The sequence below is a fragment of the Electrona antarctica genome (assembly GCF_951216825.1).
Source record: "Electrona antarctica genome assembly, chromosome: 4".
NCBI lineage: Eukaryota > Metazoa > Chordata > Actinopteri > Myctophiformes > Myctophidae > Electrona > Electrona antarctica.
This window is the reverse complement of record NC_136809.1, coordinates 2,018,686-2,037,600: the sequence shown is the minus strand read 5'-3', so window position 1 is coordinate 2,037,600 and position 18,915 is coordinate 2,018,686. Positions and strand designations below refer to the sequence as shown.

At 45.6% G+C, this 18,915-nt stretch overlaps 1 protein-coding gene across 1 annotated transcript in view; it reads right to left on the bottom strand.

Moving 5' to 3' along the window:
- Nucleotides 1–18,915, bottom strand: part of LOC306922149 (putative ATP-dependent RNA helicase DDX17) — a gene marked incomplete at its 5' end in the record, with an annotated part of 58,461 nt that overhangs the window by 3,113 nt on the left and 36,433 nt on the right. Inside the window, one exon of the mRNA XM_079499544.1 lies at nt 1–203. This exon is cut by the window's left edge and continues 37 nt beyond it. Within this exon, the coding sequence (XP_079355670.1) occupies nt 1–203 (203 nt within the window). The remainder of the gene's footprint in view (nt 204–18,915) is intronic.

Here is an 18,915-nt window from a genome sequence, read left to right as displayed (position 1 = left end):
CTGCATCAGTTTGGGGTTGATGGCCTGCCGGGCCTCCTGTAGGACCTTGATGAGGTCCCGGGCCTGCCGCAGGTTCCCCGGAGTGAAGAAGGTGTACGCCGTGCCCTTGTTGGTGCTGCGCGCCGTGCGCCCGATACGATGCACGTAGTCCTCCGACGAGTTGGGATAGTCGTAGTTGATGACGAACTTCACGTCGTTCACGTCTGTTCAGGGATGACCACGACGACGAGGCGTTCAGGGATGACCACGATGACGAGGCGTTTGGACCAAACCGTTGGAGGAAGGAGAACGTTGGAGGAAGGAGAAATTACACCGTTTCAAAACAAAGAATGAGTTTTATTTACTAGGGCTGGGACTCCATTAAAAAATAAAATCGAATGAATTTGAAGCATTTTATCATAGCATCAATATTTGACCTAAGAAGCTTTTTGTGGTCAATTAAAACAGATTTTGGTATTTGAGTGAATCAATGGGTGAGTTTTTTTAAATCTAAATTCCCCATCATCCACTGGGCCAAACAAAGAGCTCTGATTGGTCCATCATCCACTGGGCCAAACAAAGGGCTCTGATTGGTCCATCATCCACTGGGCCAAACAAAGAGCTATGATTGGTCCATCATCCACTGGGCCAAACAAAGAGCTCTGATTGGTCCATCATCCACTGGGCCAAACAAAGAGCTCTGATTGGTCCATCATCCACTGGGCCAAACAAAGGGCTCTGATTGGTCCATCATCCACTGGGCCAAACAAAGGTCTCTGATTGGTCCATCATCCACTGGGCCAAACAAAGGGCTCTGATTGGTCCATCATCCACTGGGCCAAACAAAGGGCTCTGATTGGTCCATCATCCACTGGGCCAAACAAAGGGCTCTGATTGGTCCATCATCCACTGGGCCAAACAAAGAGCTCTGATTGGTCCATCATCCACTGGGCCAAACAAAGAGCTCTGATTGGTCCATCATCCACTGGGCCAAACAAAGGGCTCTGATTGGTCCATCATCCACTGGGCCAAACAAAGGGCTCTGATTGGTCCATCATCCACTGGGCCAAACAAAGGGCTCTGATTGGTCCATCATCCACTGGGCCAAACAAAGGGCTCTGATTGGTCCATCATCCACTGGGCCAAACAAAGGGCTCTGATTGGTCCATCATCCACTGGGCCAAACAAAGGGCTCTGATTGGTCCATCATCCACTGGGCCAAACAAAGGGCTCTGATTGGTATGCCTGCAACTCATACGCTTCCCGCGTTCATGCGTCTTACTGTTTTACCCTATTATTTACTATTTATTATCTTAGTTAGTAGATCATATCTGTACAAATATGTTATCTTTAAATACATAAATCTATTACAATTAATATTAATGACAAATGTATAACATCGCTATGAATTACAAAGTCTGCACACATAAATAAACCACTTACTTTACTTACCAAATAAAGTTAAATATAAAACACACATCCAGATAGGCTACTTAGGTATGCTAATTTAAATATAAAACACACATCCAGATAGGGTAATTAGGTATGCTAATTTAATTCCAATTCAGTCTGGATCTACAAGCTCATAACACGCTGCGCGCATCGTGTTATGAGCTTGTAGATCTGCTCTCATTGCCAAACGTTCTCCCCAGAACAGGGATGCTAGGCTCATGTTTTCCCCAGAACAGGGATGCTAGGCTCATGTTCACCCCAGAACAGGGATGCTAGGCTCATGTTCTCCCCAGAACAGGGATGCTAGGTTCATGTTCTCCCCAGAACAGGGATGCTAGGCTCATGTTCACCCCAGAACAGGGATGCTAGGCTCATGTTCTCCCCAGAACAGGGATGCTAGGCTCATGTTCTCCCCAGAACAGGGATGCTAGGTTATTGTTCTCCCCAGAACAGGGATGCTAGGTTCATGTTCTCCCCAGAACAGGGATGCTAGGTTCATGTTCTCCCCAGAACAGGGATGCTAGGTTCATGTTCTCCCCAGAACAGGGATGCTTGGTTCATGTTCTCCCCAGAACAGGGATGCTAGGCTCATGTTCTCCCCAGAACAGGGATGCTAGTCTCATGTTCTCCCCAGAACAGGGATGCTAGGTGCATGTTCTCCCCAGAACAGGGATGCTAGGCTCATGTTCTCCCCAGAACAGGGATGCTAGGCTCATGTTCTCCCCAGAACAGGGATGCTAGGTTCATGTTCTCCCCAGAACAGGGATGCTAGGTTCATGTTCACTCCCGAACAGGGATGCTAGGTTCATGTTCTCCCCAGAACAGGGATGCTAGGTGCATGTTCTCCCCAGAACAGGGATGCTAGGTTCAGGTCATCAGGACAAAACAACTGTCACAGTCCAACTGAAAGTGTTAAAACTTAAAAGTGATGTCAGAATCTGATCCAAGAACAAATAAATACAAATAACTACAATCACTATGAAGGCTTTGTGTTTAATAATAACTACAATCACTATGAAGGCTTTGTGTTTCAGAATGATCAGTCTGGGTAGGAACCAAAGTGTCCTGGGTAGGAACCAAAGAACACAGGAGTCTGTTTCTCATTACAGAGGACATGGGGCTCCGACCGCACTGCCGAGTCCGACAAACAAATAAGTCCCCCCCTAAATACCAATAGAATGGTCACGTGACCTGACAGAAATGAGCACTCAATGAAAGTCCAAAAACATCCTCATAAGTCAGTGGTTCTCAACCAGTGGTCCTTGAGGGGTTCCAGGTGGTCCCCAGCTAAATGATTCAACCAGTGGTCCTTGAGGGGTTCCAGGTGGTCCCCAGCTAAATGATTCAACCAGTGGTCCTTGAGGGGTTCCAGGTGGTCCCCAGCTAAATGATTCAACCAGTGGTCCTTGAGGGGTTCCAGGTGGTCCCCAGCTAAATGATTCAACCAGTGGTCCTTGAGGGGTTCCAGGTGGTCCCCAGCTAAATCATGCAGAGTTGGTATAACCAAATGGACCGCATAAAATAACACCATTATGCTCTCAAGAGATACATTGTTAAACATCTGCATTACTTAATTTAAAAGAAGTCTACACAATTAGAGAATGTAGCATAATTGACAGTTTGACAGTTATCTCTCCTAATGGTACCAACATAATGTTATCTCTCCTAATGGTACCAACATCATGTTATCTCTCCTAATGGTACCGACATCATGTTATCTCTCCTAATGGTACCAACACCATGTTATCTCTCCTAATGGTACCAACATCATGTTATCTCTCCTAATGGTACCAACATCATGTTATCTCTCCTAATGGTACCAACATCATGTTATCTATCCTAATGGTACCAACATCATGTTATCTCTCCTAATGGTACCAACATCAATACAGCATGGAACTGTGGAGAAAATCTCATCCAACAACAACATATTATAAATCTTGGTTCTGAGGCTAAATGTCATCAAATGGTGGTCCGTGGCTCAAATGGGTCTGAGAGGCTAAATGTCATCAAACGGTGGTCCGTGGCTCAAATGGGTCTGAGAGGCTAAATGTCATCAAATGGTGGTCCGTGGCTCAAATGGGTCTGAGAGGCTAAATGTCATCAAACGGTGGTCCGTGGATCAAATGGGTCTGAGAGGCTAAATGTCATCAAACGGTGGTCCGTGGCTCAAATGGGTCTGAGAGGCTAAATGTCATCAAACGGTGGTCCGTGGCTCAAATGGGTCTGAGAGGCTAAATGTCATCACATGGTGGTCCGTGGCTCAAATGGGTCTGAGAGGCTAAATGTCATCAAACGGTGGTCCGTGGCTCAAATGGGTCTGAGAGGCTAAATGTCATCAAACGGTGGTTCCGTGGATCAAATGGGTCTGAGAGGCTAAATGTCATCAAACGGTGGTTCCGTGGATCAAATGGGTCTGAGAGGCTAAATGTCATCAAATGGTGGTCCGTGGCTCAAATGGGTCTGAGAGGCTAAATGTCATCAAACGGTGGTCCGTGGCTCAAATGGGTCTGAGAGGCTAAATGTCAACAAACGGTGGTCCGTGGCTCAAATGGGTCTGAGAGGCTAAATGTCATCAAACGGTGGTCCGTGGATCAAATGGGTCTGAGAGGCTAAATGTCATCAAATGGTGGTCCGTGGATCAAATGGGTCTGAGAGGCTAAATGTCATCAAATGGTGGTCCGTGGCTCAAATGGGTCTGAGAGGCTAAATGTCATCAAATGGTGGTCCGTGGATCAAATGCCCAATAAAATAACGGACCTGGATATGAAAAGGGTTGGAGGAATAAATAAATAAACCTTGCTCTACACATTATTGTTCTCATGGAGGACTAGAGGGTACTGTAACATTACACTGTGTTGTTCTCATGGAGGACTAGAGGGTACTGTAACATTACACTGTGTTGTTCTCATGGAGGACTAGAGGGTACTGTAACATTACACTGTGTTGTTCTCATGGAGGACTAGAGGGTACTGTAACATTACACTGTGGTCTTGTTCTCATGGAGGACTAGAGGGTACTGTAACATTACACTGTGGTCTTGTTCTCATGGAGGACTAGAGGGTACTGTAACATTACACTGTGGTCTTGTTCTCATGGAGGACTAGAGGGTACTGTAACATTACACTGTGTTGTTCTCATGGAGGACTAGAGGGTACTGTAACATTACACTGTGTTGTTCTCATGGAGGACTAGAGGGTACTGTAACATTACACTGTGTTGTTCTCATGGAGGACTAGAGGGTACTGTAACATTACACTGTGGTCTTGTTCTCATGGAGGACTAGAGGGTACTGTAACATTACACTGTGGTCTTGTTCTCATGGAGGACTAGAGGGTACTGTAACATTACACTGTGTTGTTCTCATGGAGGACTAGAGGGTACTGTAACATTACACTGTGTTGTTCTCATGGAGGACTAGAGGGTACTGTAACATTACACTGTGTTGTTCTCATGGAGGACTAGAGGGTACTGTAACATTACACTGTCTTGTTCTCATGGAGGACTAGAGGGTACTGTAACATTACACTGTGTTGTTCTCATGGAGGACTAGAGGGTACTGTAACATTACACTGTGTTGTTCTCATGGAGGACTAGAGGGTACTGTAACATTACACTGTGGTCTTGTTCTCATGGAGGACTAGAGGGTACTGTAACATTACACTGTGTTGTTCTCATGGAGGACTAGAGGGTACTGTAACATTACACTGTGTTGTTCTCATGGAGGACTAGAGGGTACTGTAACATTACACTGTGTTGTTCTCATGGAGGACTAGAGGGTACTGTAACATTACACTGTGTTGTTCTCATGGAGGACTAGAGGGTACTGTAACATTACACTGTGTTGTTCTCATGGAGGACTAGAGGGTACTGTAACATTACACTGTGTTGTTCTCATGGAGGACTAGAGGGTACTGTAACATTACACTGTGTTGTTCTCATGGAGGACTAGAGGGTACTGTAACATTACACTGTGTTGTTCTCATGGAGGACTAGAGGGTACTGTAACATTACACTGTGTTGTTCTCATGGAGGACTAGAGGGTACTGTAACATTACACTATGTTGTTCTCATGGAGGACTAGAGGGTACTGTAACATTACACTGTGTTGTTCTCATGGAGGACTAGAGGGTACTGTAACATTACACTGTGTTGTTCTCATGGAGGACTAGAGGGTACTGTAACATTACACTGTGGTCTTGTTCTCATGGAGGACTAGAGGGTACTGTAACATTACACTGTGTTGTTCTCATGGAGGACTAGAGGGTACTGTAACATTACACTGTGTTGTTCTCATGGAGGACTAGAGGGTACTGTAACATTACACTGTGTTGTTCTCATGGAGGACTAGAGGGTACTGTAACATTACACTGTGTTGTTCTCATGGAGGACTAGAGGGTACTGTAACATTACACTGTGTTGTTCTCATGGAGGACTAGAGGGTACTGTAACATTACACTGTGTTGTTCTCATGGAGAACTAGAGGGTACTGTAACATTACACTGTGTTGTTCTCATGGAGGACTAGAGGGTACTGTAACATTACACTGTGTTGTTCTCATGGAGGACTAGAGGGTACTGTAACATTACACTGTGGTGTTCTCATGGAGGACTAGAGGGTACTGTAACATTACACTGTGTTGTTCTCATGGAGGACTAGAGGGTACTGTAACATTACACTGTGTTGTTCTCATGGAGGACTAGAGGGTACTGTAACATTACACTGTGTTGTTCTCATGGAGGACTAGAGGGTACTGTAACATTACACTGTGTTGTTCTCATGGAGGACTAGAGGGTACTGTAACATTACACTGTGTTGTTCTCATGGAGGACTAGAGGGTACTGTAACATTACACTGTGTTGTTCTCATGGAGGACTAGAGGGTACTGTAACATTACACTGTGTTGTCCTCATGGAGGACTAGAGGGTACTGTAACATTACACTGTGTTGTCCTCATGGAGGACTAGAGGGTACTGTAACATTACACTGTGTTGTTCTCATGGAGGACTAGAGGGTACTGTAACATTACACTGTCTTGTTCTCATGGAGGACTAGAGGGTACTGTAACATTACACTGTGTTGTTCTCATGGAGGACTAGAGGGTACTGTAACATTACACTGTGGTGTTCTCATGGAGGACTAGAGGGTACTGTAACATTACACTGTGGTCTTGTTCTCATGGAGGACTAGAGGGTACTGTAACATTACACTGTGGTCTTGTTCTCATGGAGGACTAGAGGGTACTGTAACATTACACTGTGGTCTTGTTCTCATGGAGGACTAGAGGGTACTGTAACATTACACTGTGTTGTTCTCATGGAGGACTAGAGGGTACTGTAACATTACACTGTGGTCTTGTTCTCATGGAGGACTAGAGGGTACTGTAACATTACACTGTGGTCTTGTTCTCATGGAGGACTAGAGGGTACTGTAACATTACACTGTGGTCTTGTTCTCATGGAGGACTAGAGGGTACTGTAACATTACACTATGGAGGACTAGAGGGTACTGTAACATTACACTGTGGTCTTGTTCTCATGGAGGACTAGAGGGTACTGTAACATTACACTATGGAGGACTAGAGGGTACTGTAACATTACCCTGTGTTGTTCTCATGGAGGACTAGAGGGTACTGTAACATTACACTGTGTTGTTCTCATGGAGGACTAGAGGGTACTGTAACATTACACTGTGTTGTTCTCATGGAGGACTAGAGGGTACTGTAACATTACACTGTGTTGTTCTCATGGAGGACTAGAGGGTACTGTAACATTACACTGTGGTCTTGTTCTCATGGAGGACTAGAGGGTACTGTAACATTACACTGTGTTGTTCTCATGGAGGACTAGAGGGTACTGTAACATTACACTGTGTTGTTCTCATGGAGGACTAGAGGGTACTGTAACATTACACTATGGAGGACTAGAGGGTACTGTAACATTACACTATGGAGGACTAGAGGGTACTGTAACATTACACTATGGAGGACTAGAGGGTACTGTAACATTACACTATGGAGGACTAGAGGGTACTGTAACATTACACTATGGAGGACTAGAGGGTACTGTAACATTACACATTATTGTTCTCATGGAGGACTAGAGGGTACTGTAACATTACACTGTGTTGTTCTCATGGAGGACTAGAGGGTACTGTAACATTACACTATGGAGGACTAGAGGGTACTGTAACATTACACTATGGAGGACTAGAGGGTACTGTAACATTACACTGTGTTGTTCTCATGGAGGACTAGAGGGTACTGTAACATTACACTGTCTTGTTCTCATGGAGGACTAGAGGGTACTGTAACATTACACTGTCTTGTTCTCATGGAGGACTAGAGGGTACTGTAACATTACACTGTGTTGTTCTCATGGAGGACTAGAGGGTACTGTAACATTACACTGTCTTGTTCTCATGGAGGACTAGAGGGTACTGTAACATTACACTGTGTTGTTCTCATGGAGGACTAGAGGGTACTGTAACATTACACTGTGTTGTTCTCATGGAGGACTAGAGGGTACTGTAACATTACACTGTGTTGTTCTCATGGAGGACTAGAGGGTACTGTAACATTACACTGTGTTGTTCTCATGGAGGACTAGAGGGTACTGTAACATTACACTGTGTTGTTCTCATGGAGGACTAGAGGGTACTGTAACATTACACTGTGTTGTTCTCATGGAGGACTAGAGGGTACTGTAACATTACACTGTGTTGTTCTCATGGAGGACTAGAGGGTACTGTAACATTACACTGTGTTGTTCTCATGGAGGACTAGAGGGTACTGTAACATTACACTGTGTTGTTCTCATGGAGGACTAGAGGGTACTGTAACATTACACTGTGTTGTTCTCATGGAGGACTAGAGGGTACTGTAACATTACACTGTGGTGTTCTCATGGAGGACTAGAGGGTACTGTAACATTACACTGTGGTCTTGTTCTCATGGAGGACTAGAGGGTACTGTAACATTACACTGTGGTGTTCTCATGGAGGACTAGAGGGTACTGTAACATTACACTGTGTTGTTCTCATGGAGGACTAGAGGGTACTGTAACATTACACTGTGTTGTTCTCATGGAGGACTAGAGGGTACTGTAACATTACACTGTGTTGTTCTCATGGAGGACTAGAGGGTACTGTAACATTACACTGTGTTGTTCTCATGGAGGACTAGAGGGTACTGTAACATTACACTGTGTTGTTCTCATGGAGGACTAGAGGGTACTGTAACATTACACTGTGTTGTTCTCATGGAGGACTAGAGGGTACTGTAACATTACACTGTGGTGTTCTCATGGAGGACTAGAGGGTACTGTAACATTACACTGTGGTCTTGTTCTCATGGAGGACTAGAGGGTACTGTAACATTACACTGTGTTGTTCTCATGGAGGACTAGAGGGTACTGTAACATTACACTGTGTTGTTCTCATGGAGGACTAGAGGGTACTGTAACATTACACTGTGTTGTTCTCATGGAGGACTAGAGGGTACTGTAACATTACACTGTGTTGTTCTCATGGAGGACTAGAGGGTACTGTAACATTACACTGTGTTGTTCTCATGGAGGACTAGAGGGTACTGTAACATTACACTGTGTTGTTCTCATGGAAGACTAGAGGGTACTGTAACATTACACTGTGTTGTTCTCATGGAGGACTAGAGGGTACTGTAACATTACACTGTGTTGTTCTCATGGAGGACTAGAGGGTACTGTAACATTACACTGTGTTGTTCTCATGGAGGACTAGAGGGTACTGTAACATTACACTGTGGTCTTGTTCTCATGGAGGACTAGAGGGTACTGTAACATTACACTGTGTTGTTCTCATGGAGGACTAGAGGGTACTGTAACATTACACTGTGTTGTTCTCATGGAGGACTAGAGGGTACTGTAACATTACACTGTGGTCTTGTTCTCATGGAGGACTAGAGGGTACTGTAACATTACACTGTGGTCTTGTTCTCATGGAGGACTAGAGGGTACTGTAACATTACACTGTGGTGTTCTCATGGAGGACTAGAGGGTACTGTAACATTACACTGTGTTGTTCTCATGGAGGACTAGAGGGTACTGTAACATTACACTGTGTTGTTCTCATGGAGGACTAGAGGGTACTGTAACATTACACTGTGTTGTTCTCATGGAGGACTAGAGGGTACTGTAACATTACACTGTGGTCTTGTTCTCATGGAGGACTAGAGGGTACTGTAACATTACACTGTGGTCTTGTTCTCATGGAGGACTAGAGGGTACTGTAACATTACACTGTGGTGTTCTCATGGAGGACTAGAGGGTACTGTAACATTACACTGTGTTGTTCTCATGGAGGACTAGAGGGTACTGTAACATTACACTGTGTTGTTCTCATGGAGGACTAGAGGGTACTGTAACATTACACTGTGTTGTTCTCATGGAGGACTAGAGGGTACTGTAACATTACACTGTGTTGTTCTCATGGAGGACTAGAGGGTACTGTAACATTACACTGTGTTGTTCTCATGGAGGACTAGAGGGTACTGTAACATTACACTGTGTTGTTCTCATGGAGGACTAGAGGGTACTGTAACATTACACTGTGTTGTTCTCATGGAGGACTAGAGGGTACTGTAACATTACACTGTGGTCTTGTTCTCATGGAGGACTAGAGGGTACTGTAACATTACACTGTGTTGTTCTCATGGAGGACTAGAGGGTACTGTAACATTACACTGTGGTCTTGTTCTCATGGAGGACTAGAGGGTACTGTAACATTACACTGTGTTGTTCTCATGGAGGACTAGAGGGTACTGTAACATTACACTGTGTTGTTCTCATGGAGGACTAGAGGGTACTGTAACATTACACTGTGTTGTTCTCATGGAGGACTAGAGGGTACTGTAACATTACACTGTGTTGTTCTCATGGAGGACTAGAGGGTACTGTAACATTACACTGTGTTGTTCTCATGGAGGACTAGAGGGTACTGTAACATTACACTGTGTTGTTCTCATGGAGGACTAGAGGGTACTGTAACATTACACTGTGTTGTTCTCATGGAGGACTAGAGGGTACTGTAACATTACACTGTGGTCTTGTTCTCATGGAGGACTAGAGGGTACTGTAACATTACACTGTGGTCTTGTTCTCATGGAGGACTAGAGGGTACTGTAACATTACACTGTGTTGTTCTCATGGAGGACTAGAGGGTACTGTAACATTACCCTGTGTTGTTCTCATGGAGGACTAGAGGGTACTGTAACATTACACTGTGTTGTTCTCATGGAGGACTAGAGGGTACTGTAACATTACACTGTGGTCTTGTTCTCATGGAGGACTAGAGGGTACTGTAACATTACACTGTGGTCTTGTTCTCATGGAGGACTAGAGGGTACTGTAACATTACACTGTGTTGTTCTCATGGAGGACTAGAGGGTACTGTAACATTACACTGTCTTGTTCTCATGGAGGACTAGAGGGTACTGTAACATTACACTGTGTTGTTCTCATGGAGGACTAGAGGGTACTGTAACATTACACTGTGTTGTTCTCATGGAGAACTAGAGGGTACTGTAACATTACACTGTGGTCTTGTTCTCATGGAGGACTAGAGGGTACTGTAACATTACCCTAAATAAGGGTGGTGGTCTTATGGAGGGCTTGGAGAGGGTACGGAGGGTGAGGAGGTACTTACCCCTGTCCGTCCGGGGGGGTGACTGGCCTGGTCAGTCCTGGTTCTGTCGGAGGAGCTGGAGAAGGGGGAAGGGGACAGGAGAGAGGAGGAACGCGTCGCCCCCTCGCACCGTGTTCCCCCCTCGCCATAACGCACACCAGCAACGTCGGACAGGAGCAGAACCGTTTGGAACCGCACGAAGACCACCACGGTTCTGTTGCTCTCTCGCCGGGTTGCAGGAGCCCTCCTCCTCAGAGACCCTGGCCCAGGACTGGATCCAGACGACACCCTCTAACTCTCTCTCTGTCTCCCATCTGTGTCTGCTTTTTGGGTTTTGTCACAGACGGATGGGGCAGACACACAGGAGACACCTCAGGCTGGGCCCAGGGAGAGCCCGTTGGATTTAGACACTTGCTGAGAGGGGGTGGTGGGGAAGCTACGGCCCAAACCGCACCAATGCAACTCCTTGCTACAAGACAGTTTTAAAAGACATGTCACACCAATGCAACTCCTTGCAACTGCCATTGGGGATAATGGTTTCATGCAACTACTATTCATCTACTCGCAACAAGGAGTTGCGTGGCAAATCGTTGGTGTGGTTTGGGGAATCTTAAGTTATACCCAATAAGCAAATGGAAGGGCCCGATCCTCCTGAACCTAGCAGCAAAGCATCAACCTACATGTGGCCAGAGCAGGGTTTGTGGCCCTGAAGTCCTAACCGTGGCGAGAGCAGGTTTTGTGTCCCTGCAGAGCAGGGTTTGTGGGTTTGAGGCCCTGCAGAGCAGGGTTTGTGGGTTTGAGGCCCTGCGGTGACAGCAACACAGCAGACTGCCTGTTACAGCCGCCATGCGCTGCCCGACCCTGAGAGAAGAGGGAGAGAGAACAAGGATACGGTCACTGTAGGAGGATGAAACTGACTCCACTTCTTCCCACTTCTCACTCCTAGCAGCTAACAGCTAACAGCTAACACAAGGAAACTAGTCTCACTCCTAGCAGCTAACAGCTAACAGCTAACACAAGGACACTAGTCTCACTCCTAGCAGCTAACAGCTAACAGCTAACAGCAAACACAAGGAAACTAGTCTCACTCCTAGCAGCTAACAGCTAACAGCTAACACAAGGACACTAGTCTCACTCCTAACAGCTAACACAAGGACACTAGTCTCACTCCTAACAGCTAACACAATGAAACTAGTCTCACTCCTAACAGCTAACACAATGAAACTAGTCTCACTCCTAACAGCTAACACAATGAAACTAGTCTCACTCCTAACAGCTAACACAAGGACACTAGTCTCACTCCTAACAGCTAACACAATGAAACTAGTCTCACTCCTAACAGCTAACACAATGAAACTAGTCTCACTCCTAACAGCTAACACAAGGACACTAGTCTCACTCCTAACAGCTAACACAATGAAACTAGTCTCACTCCTAACAGCTAACACAATTAAACTAGTCTCACTCCTAACAGCTAACACAAGGACACTAGTCTCACTCCTAAAAGCTAACACAAGGACACTAGTCTCACTCCTAACAGCTAACACAAGGAAACTAGTCTCACTCCTAACAGCTAACACAATTAAACTAGTCTCACTCCTAACAGCTAACACAAGGAAACTAGTCTCACTCCTAACAGCTAACACAAGGAAACTAGTCTCACTCCTAACAGCTAACACAAGGAAACTAGTCTCACTCCTAACAGCTAACACAAGGAAACTAGTCTCACTCCTAACAGCTAACACAAGGAAACTAGTCTCACTCCTAACAGCTAACACAAGGACACTAGTCTCACTCCTAACAGCTAACACAAGGAAACTAGTTTCACTCCTAACAGCTAACACAAGGAAACTAGTCTCACTCCTAACAGCTAACACAAGGAAACTAGTCTCACTCCTAACAGCTAACACAAGGAAACTAGTCTCACTCCTAACAGCTAACACAAGGAAACTAGTCTCACTCCTAACAGCTAACACAAGAACACTAGTCTCACTCCTAACAGCTAACACAAGGACACTAGTCTCACTCCTAACAGCTAACACAAGGACACTAGTCTCACTCCTAACAGCTAACACAAGGAAACTAGTCTCACTCCTAACAGCTAACACAAGGACACTAGTCTCACTCCTAACAGCTAACACAAGGACACTAGTCTCACTCCTAACAGCTAACACAAGGAAACTAGTCTCACTCCTAACAGCTAACACAAGGACACTAGTCTCACTCCTAACAGCTAACAGAAGGACACTAGTCTCACTCCTAACAGCTAACACAAGGACACTAGTCTCACTCCTAACAGCTAACACAAGGAAACTAGTCTCACTCCTAACAGCTAACAGCTAACACAAGGAAACTAGTCTCACTTCTAACAGCTAACACAATGAAACTAGTCTCACTCCTAACAGCTAACACAAGGAAACTAGTCTCACTCCTAACAGCTAACAGAAGGACACTAGTCTCACTCCTAACAGCTAACACAAGGACACTAGTCTCACTCCTAACAGCTAACACAAGGAAACTAGTCTCACTCCTAACAGCTAACACAAGGAAACTAGTCTCACTCCTAACAGCTAACACAAGGACACTAGTCTCACTCCTAACAGCTAACACAAGGAAACTAGTCTCACTCCTAACAGCTAACAGCTAACACAAGGACACTAGTCTCACTCATAACAGCTAACACAAGGACACTAGTCTCACTCCTAACAGCTAACACAAGGACACTAGTCTCACTCATAACAGCTAACACAAGGAAACTAGTCTCACTCCTAACAGCTAACACAATGAAACTAGTCTCACTCCTAACAGCTAACACAAGGACACTAGTCTCACTCCTAACAGCTAACACAAGGACACTAGTCTCACTCATAACAGCTAACACAAGGACACTAGTCTCACTCCTAACAGCTAACACAATGAAACTAGTCTCACTCCTAACAGCTAACACAATGAAACTAGTCTCACTCCTAACAGCTAACACAAGGACACTAGTCTCACTCCTAACAGCTAACACAAGGACACTAGTCTCACTCCTAACAGCTAACACAAGGACACTAGTCTCACTCCTAACAGCTAACACAAGGACACTAGTCTCACTCCTAACAGCTAACAGCTAACACAAGGACACTAGTCTCACTCCTAACAGCTAACACAAGGACACTAGTCTCACTCCTAACAGCTAACACAAGGACACTAGTCTCACTCATAACAGCTAACACAAGGACACTAGTCTCACTCCTAACAGCTAACACAAGGAAACTAGTCTCACTCCTAACAGCTAACACAAGGACACTAGTCTCACTCCTAACAGCTAACACAATGAAACTAGTCTCACTCCTAACAGCTAACACAATGAAACTAGTCTCACTCCTAACAGCTAACACAATGAAACTAGTCTCACTCCTAACAGCTAACACAAGGAAACTAGTCTCACTCCTAACAGCTAACACAAGGACACTAGTCTCACTCCTAACATCTAACACAAGGAAACTAGTCTCACTCCTAACAGCTAACACAAGGACACTAGTCTCACTCCTAACAGCTAACACAATGAAACTAGTCTCACTCCTAACAGCTAACACAATGAAACTAGTCTCACTCCTAACAGCTAACACAAGGACACTAGTCTCACTCCTAACAGCTAACACAAGGAAACTAGTCTCACTCCTAACAGCTAACACAAGAACACTAGTCTCACTCCTAACAGCTAACACAAGGACACTAGTCTCACTCCTAACAGCTAACACAAGGACACTAGTCTCACTCCTAACAGCTAACACAAGGGCACTAGTCTCACTCCTAACAGCTAACACAATTAAACTAGTCTCACTCCTAACAGCTAACACAATGAAACTAGTCTCACTCCTAACAGCTAACACAAGGACACTAGTCTCACTCCTAACAGCTAACACAAGGAAACTAGTCTCACTCCTAACAGCTAACACAAGGACACTAGTCTCACTCCTAACAGCTAACACAAGGACACTAGTCTCACTCCTAACAGCTAACACAAGGAAACTAGTCTCACTCCTAACAGCTAACACAAGGACACTAGTCTCACTCCTAACAGCTAACACAAGGAAACTAGTCTCACTCCTAACAGCTAACACAAGGACACTAGTCTCACTCCTAACAGCTAACACAATGAAACTAGTCTCACTCCTAACAGCTAACACAAGGACACTAGTCTCACTCCTAACAGCTAACACAAGGAAACTAGTCTCACTCCTAACAGCTAACACAAGGACACTAGTCTCACTCCTAACAGCTAACACAAGGACACTAGTCTCACTCCTAACAGCTAACACAAGGAAACTAGTCTCACTCCTAACAGCTAACACAAGGAAACTAGTCTCACTCCTAACAGCTAACACAAGGAAACTAGTCTCACTCCTAACAGCTAACACAAGGACACTAGTCTCACTCCTAACAGCTAACACAAGGAAACTAGTCTCACTCCTAACAGCTAACACAAGGACACTAGTCTCACTCCTAACAGCTAACACAAGGACACTAGTCTCACTCCTAACAGCTAACACAAGGACACTAGTCTCACTCCTAACAGCTAACACAATGAAACTAGTCTCACTCCTAACAGCTAACACAAGGACACTAGTCTCACTCCTAACAGCTAACACAAGGACACTAGTCTCACTCCTAACAGCTAACACAAGGAAACTAGTCTCACACCTAACAGCTAACAGCTAACACAAGGACACTAGTCTCACTCCTAACAGCTAACACAAGGAAACTAGTCTCACTCCTAACAGCTAACACAAGGACACTAGTCTCACTCCTAACAGCTAACACAAGGACACTAGTCTCACTCCTAACAGCTAACAGCTAACACAAGGACACTAGTCTCACTCCTAACAGCTAACAGCTAACACAAGGAAACTAGTATCACTCCTAACAGCTAACACAAGGAAACTAGTCTCACTCCTAACAGCTAACACAAGGAAACTAGTCTCACTCCTAACAGCTAACACAAGGAAACTAGTCTCACTCCTAACAGCTAACACAAGGAAACTAGTCTCACTCCTAACAGCTAACACAAGGAAACTAGTCTCACTCCTAACAGCTAACACAAGGAAACTAGTCTCACTCCTAACAGCTAACACAAGGACACTAGTCTCACTCCTAACAGCTAACACAATGAAACTAGTCTCACTCCTAACAGCTAACACAAGGAAACTAGTCTCACTCCTAACAGCTAACACAAGGACACTAGTCTCACTCCTAACAGCTAACACAAGGAAACTAGTCTCACTCCTAACAGCTAACACAAGGACACTAGTCTCACTCCTAACAGCTAACACAAGGACACTAGTCTCACTCCTAACAGCTAACACAAGGACACTAGTCTCACTCCTAACAGCTAACACAAGGACACTAGTCTCACTCCTAACAGCTAACACAAGGACACTAGTCTCTCTGATTGAAAGGTTTGGTAACTAAACAGATGTGTTGTTTTACACTCAACATTAAAAAAAACAATTATTAACATTAACAGCAATGTTTAATATGAGTAATAATGAGAATGCATTGACACCATGGGAGACATGAGGGGGGTTTAGTGAAGGCACTGTCTGTCCCCCAACCCCCTAATGCTTTAGGAGGGGCAGTGAAGGGTCCCCCAACCCCCTAATGCTTTAGGAGGGGCAGTGAAGGGTCCCCCAACCCCCTAATGCTTTAGGAGGGGCAGTGAAGGGTCCCCCAACCCCCTAATGCTTTAGGAGGGGCAGTGAAGGGTCCCCCAACCCCCTAATGCTTTAGGAGGGGCAGTGAAGGGTCCCCCAACCCCCTGATGCTTTAGGAGGGGCAGTGAAGGGTCCCCCAACCCCCTGATGCTTTAGGAGGGGCAGTGAAGGGTCCCCCAACCCCCTGATGCTTTAGGAGGGGCAGTGAAGGGTCCCCCAACCCCCTGATGCTTTAGGAGGGGCAGTGAAGGGTCCCCCAACCCCCTGATGCTTTAGGAGGGGCAGTGAAGGGTCCCCCAACCCCCTGATGCTTTAGGAGGGGCAGTGAAGGGTCCCCCAACCCCCTGATGCTTTAGGAGGGGCAGTGAAGGGTCCCCCAACCCCCTGATGCTTTAGGAGGGGCAGTGAAGGGTCCCCCAACCCCCTGATGCTTTAGGAGGGGCAGTGAAGGGTCCCCCAACCCCCTGATGCGTTAGGAGGGGCAGTGAAGGGTCCCCCAACCCCCTGATGCGTTAGGAGGGGCAGTGAAGGGTCCCCAGACCCCCTAATGCTTTAGGAGGGGCAGTGAAGGGTCCCCCAACCCCCTGATGCTTTAGGAGGGGCAGTGAAGGGTCCCCAACACCCTGATGCTTTAGGAGGGGCAGTGAAGGGTCCCCAACACCCTGATGCTTTAGGAGGGGCAGTGAAGGGTCCCCAACACCCTGATGCTTTAGGAGGGGCAGTGAAGGGTCCCCCAACCCCCTGATGCTTTAGGAGGGGCAGTGAAGGGTCCCCCAACCCCCTGATGCTTTAGGAGGGGCAGTGAAGGGTCCCCCAACCCCCTGATGCTTTAGGAGGGGCAGTGAAGGGGTACCAAGGCTGTCCCCCAACAGAATACCCCTGATGCGTTAGGAGGGGCAGTGAAGGGGTACCAAGGCTGTCCCCCAACAGAATACCCCTGATGCGTTAGGAGGGGCAGTGAAGGGGTACCAAGGCTGTCCCCCAACAGAATACCCCTGATGCATTAGGAGGGGCAGTGAAGGGGTACCAAGGCTGTCCCCCAACAGAATACCCCTGATGCATTAGGAGGGGCAGTGAAGGGGTACCAAGGCTGTCCCCCAACAGAATACCCCTGATGCTTTCAGGCAGTGTGCCAAAGAGCCCCGATCGAACTTAACTACAGTAACAAGAAACAGACCAATAGGGAACCAGAAGACACGAGGACCTCAACATGGATGTCAAGGTTTGCCAGAATCTTTTTCTGGAGCTATGCTGTGTGTGTGTGCGTGCGTGTGTGCGTGCGTGTGTTGTGCGTGCGTGCGTGCGTGCGTGCGTGCGTGCGTGCGTGCGTGCGTGCGTGCATGGGTGTGGGGTATCACTAAATGTGAATCACTAAATAAACATGAAGATGTTTTGGGGTCGTTATCATTAAAGGACCTATAACATAAAATTCAACTTTTTCAATTAACTTTTAGTTTTTGGGGCTCCCATATGTGTTTTCTATCCCCACAAATAACCAATTTTGAACAATCAGGCTTTCATATCATATTATAGGTGCTTTAATGGAAATGGCTCTCAGGAACAGCTCAGCTGATTTTCTCCTCATCGTGATGTCATCAGTGTCACCCTACTTTGTATAATTCCTCCTCTTCTTCAGTGTTCAGTTCCAAATTTGCATTTCCACTTTGTTTACAATGTCCACCATTGTTGATTTTCCAAGCTGGCATGGAATGGAAACAAGCCTGGTTTTTATCTAGCATCAGTATTATAATGACTCAAATATTAAATAATCTGCATATCAGCACCCCCACCACCTCAGGACATTGTGGCATTGCAGCTAAAACAGCTTTCAAAGTCCAGAAATAAATGACAAGGACTGGTTATATCAGAGTGGTGATTGAGGCTCAAACCATTAGAAATAACTTTGAGGCACATGGACAATATGATATTAAATATTAAAAGCAGTTTTAAAATGCATGTTATTTGCGCTTTAAGTATATAGAATATTTATATAAGAATATAAAATGTAAAAATATAAAATGTGAAGCAGTTTTATTACAGACCCAGTCTTTATTTGACCTGGAGAAGACGGATACAAGGACAGAGAGGGTGGTTTACTGAGTGATGATTGGTCAGATGTCATATA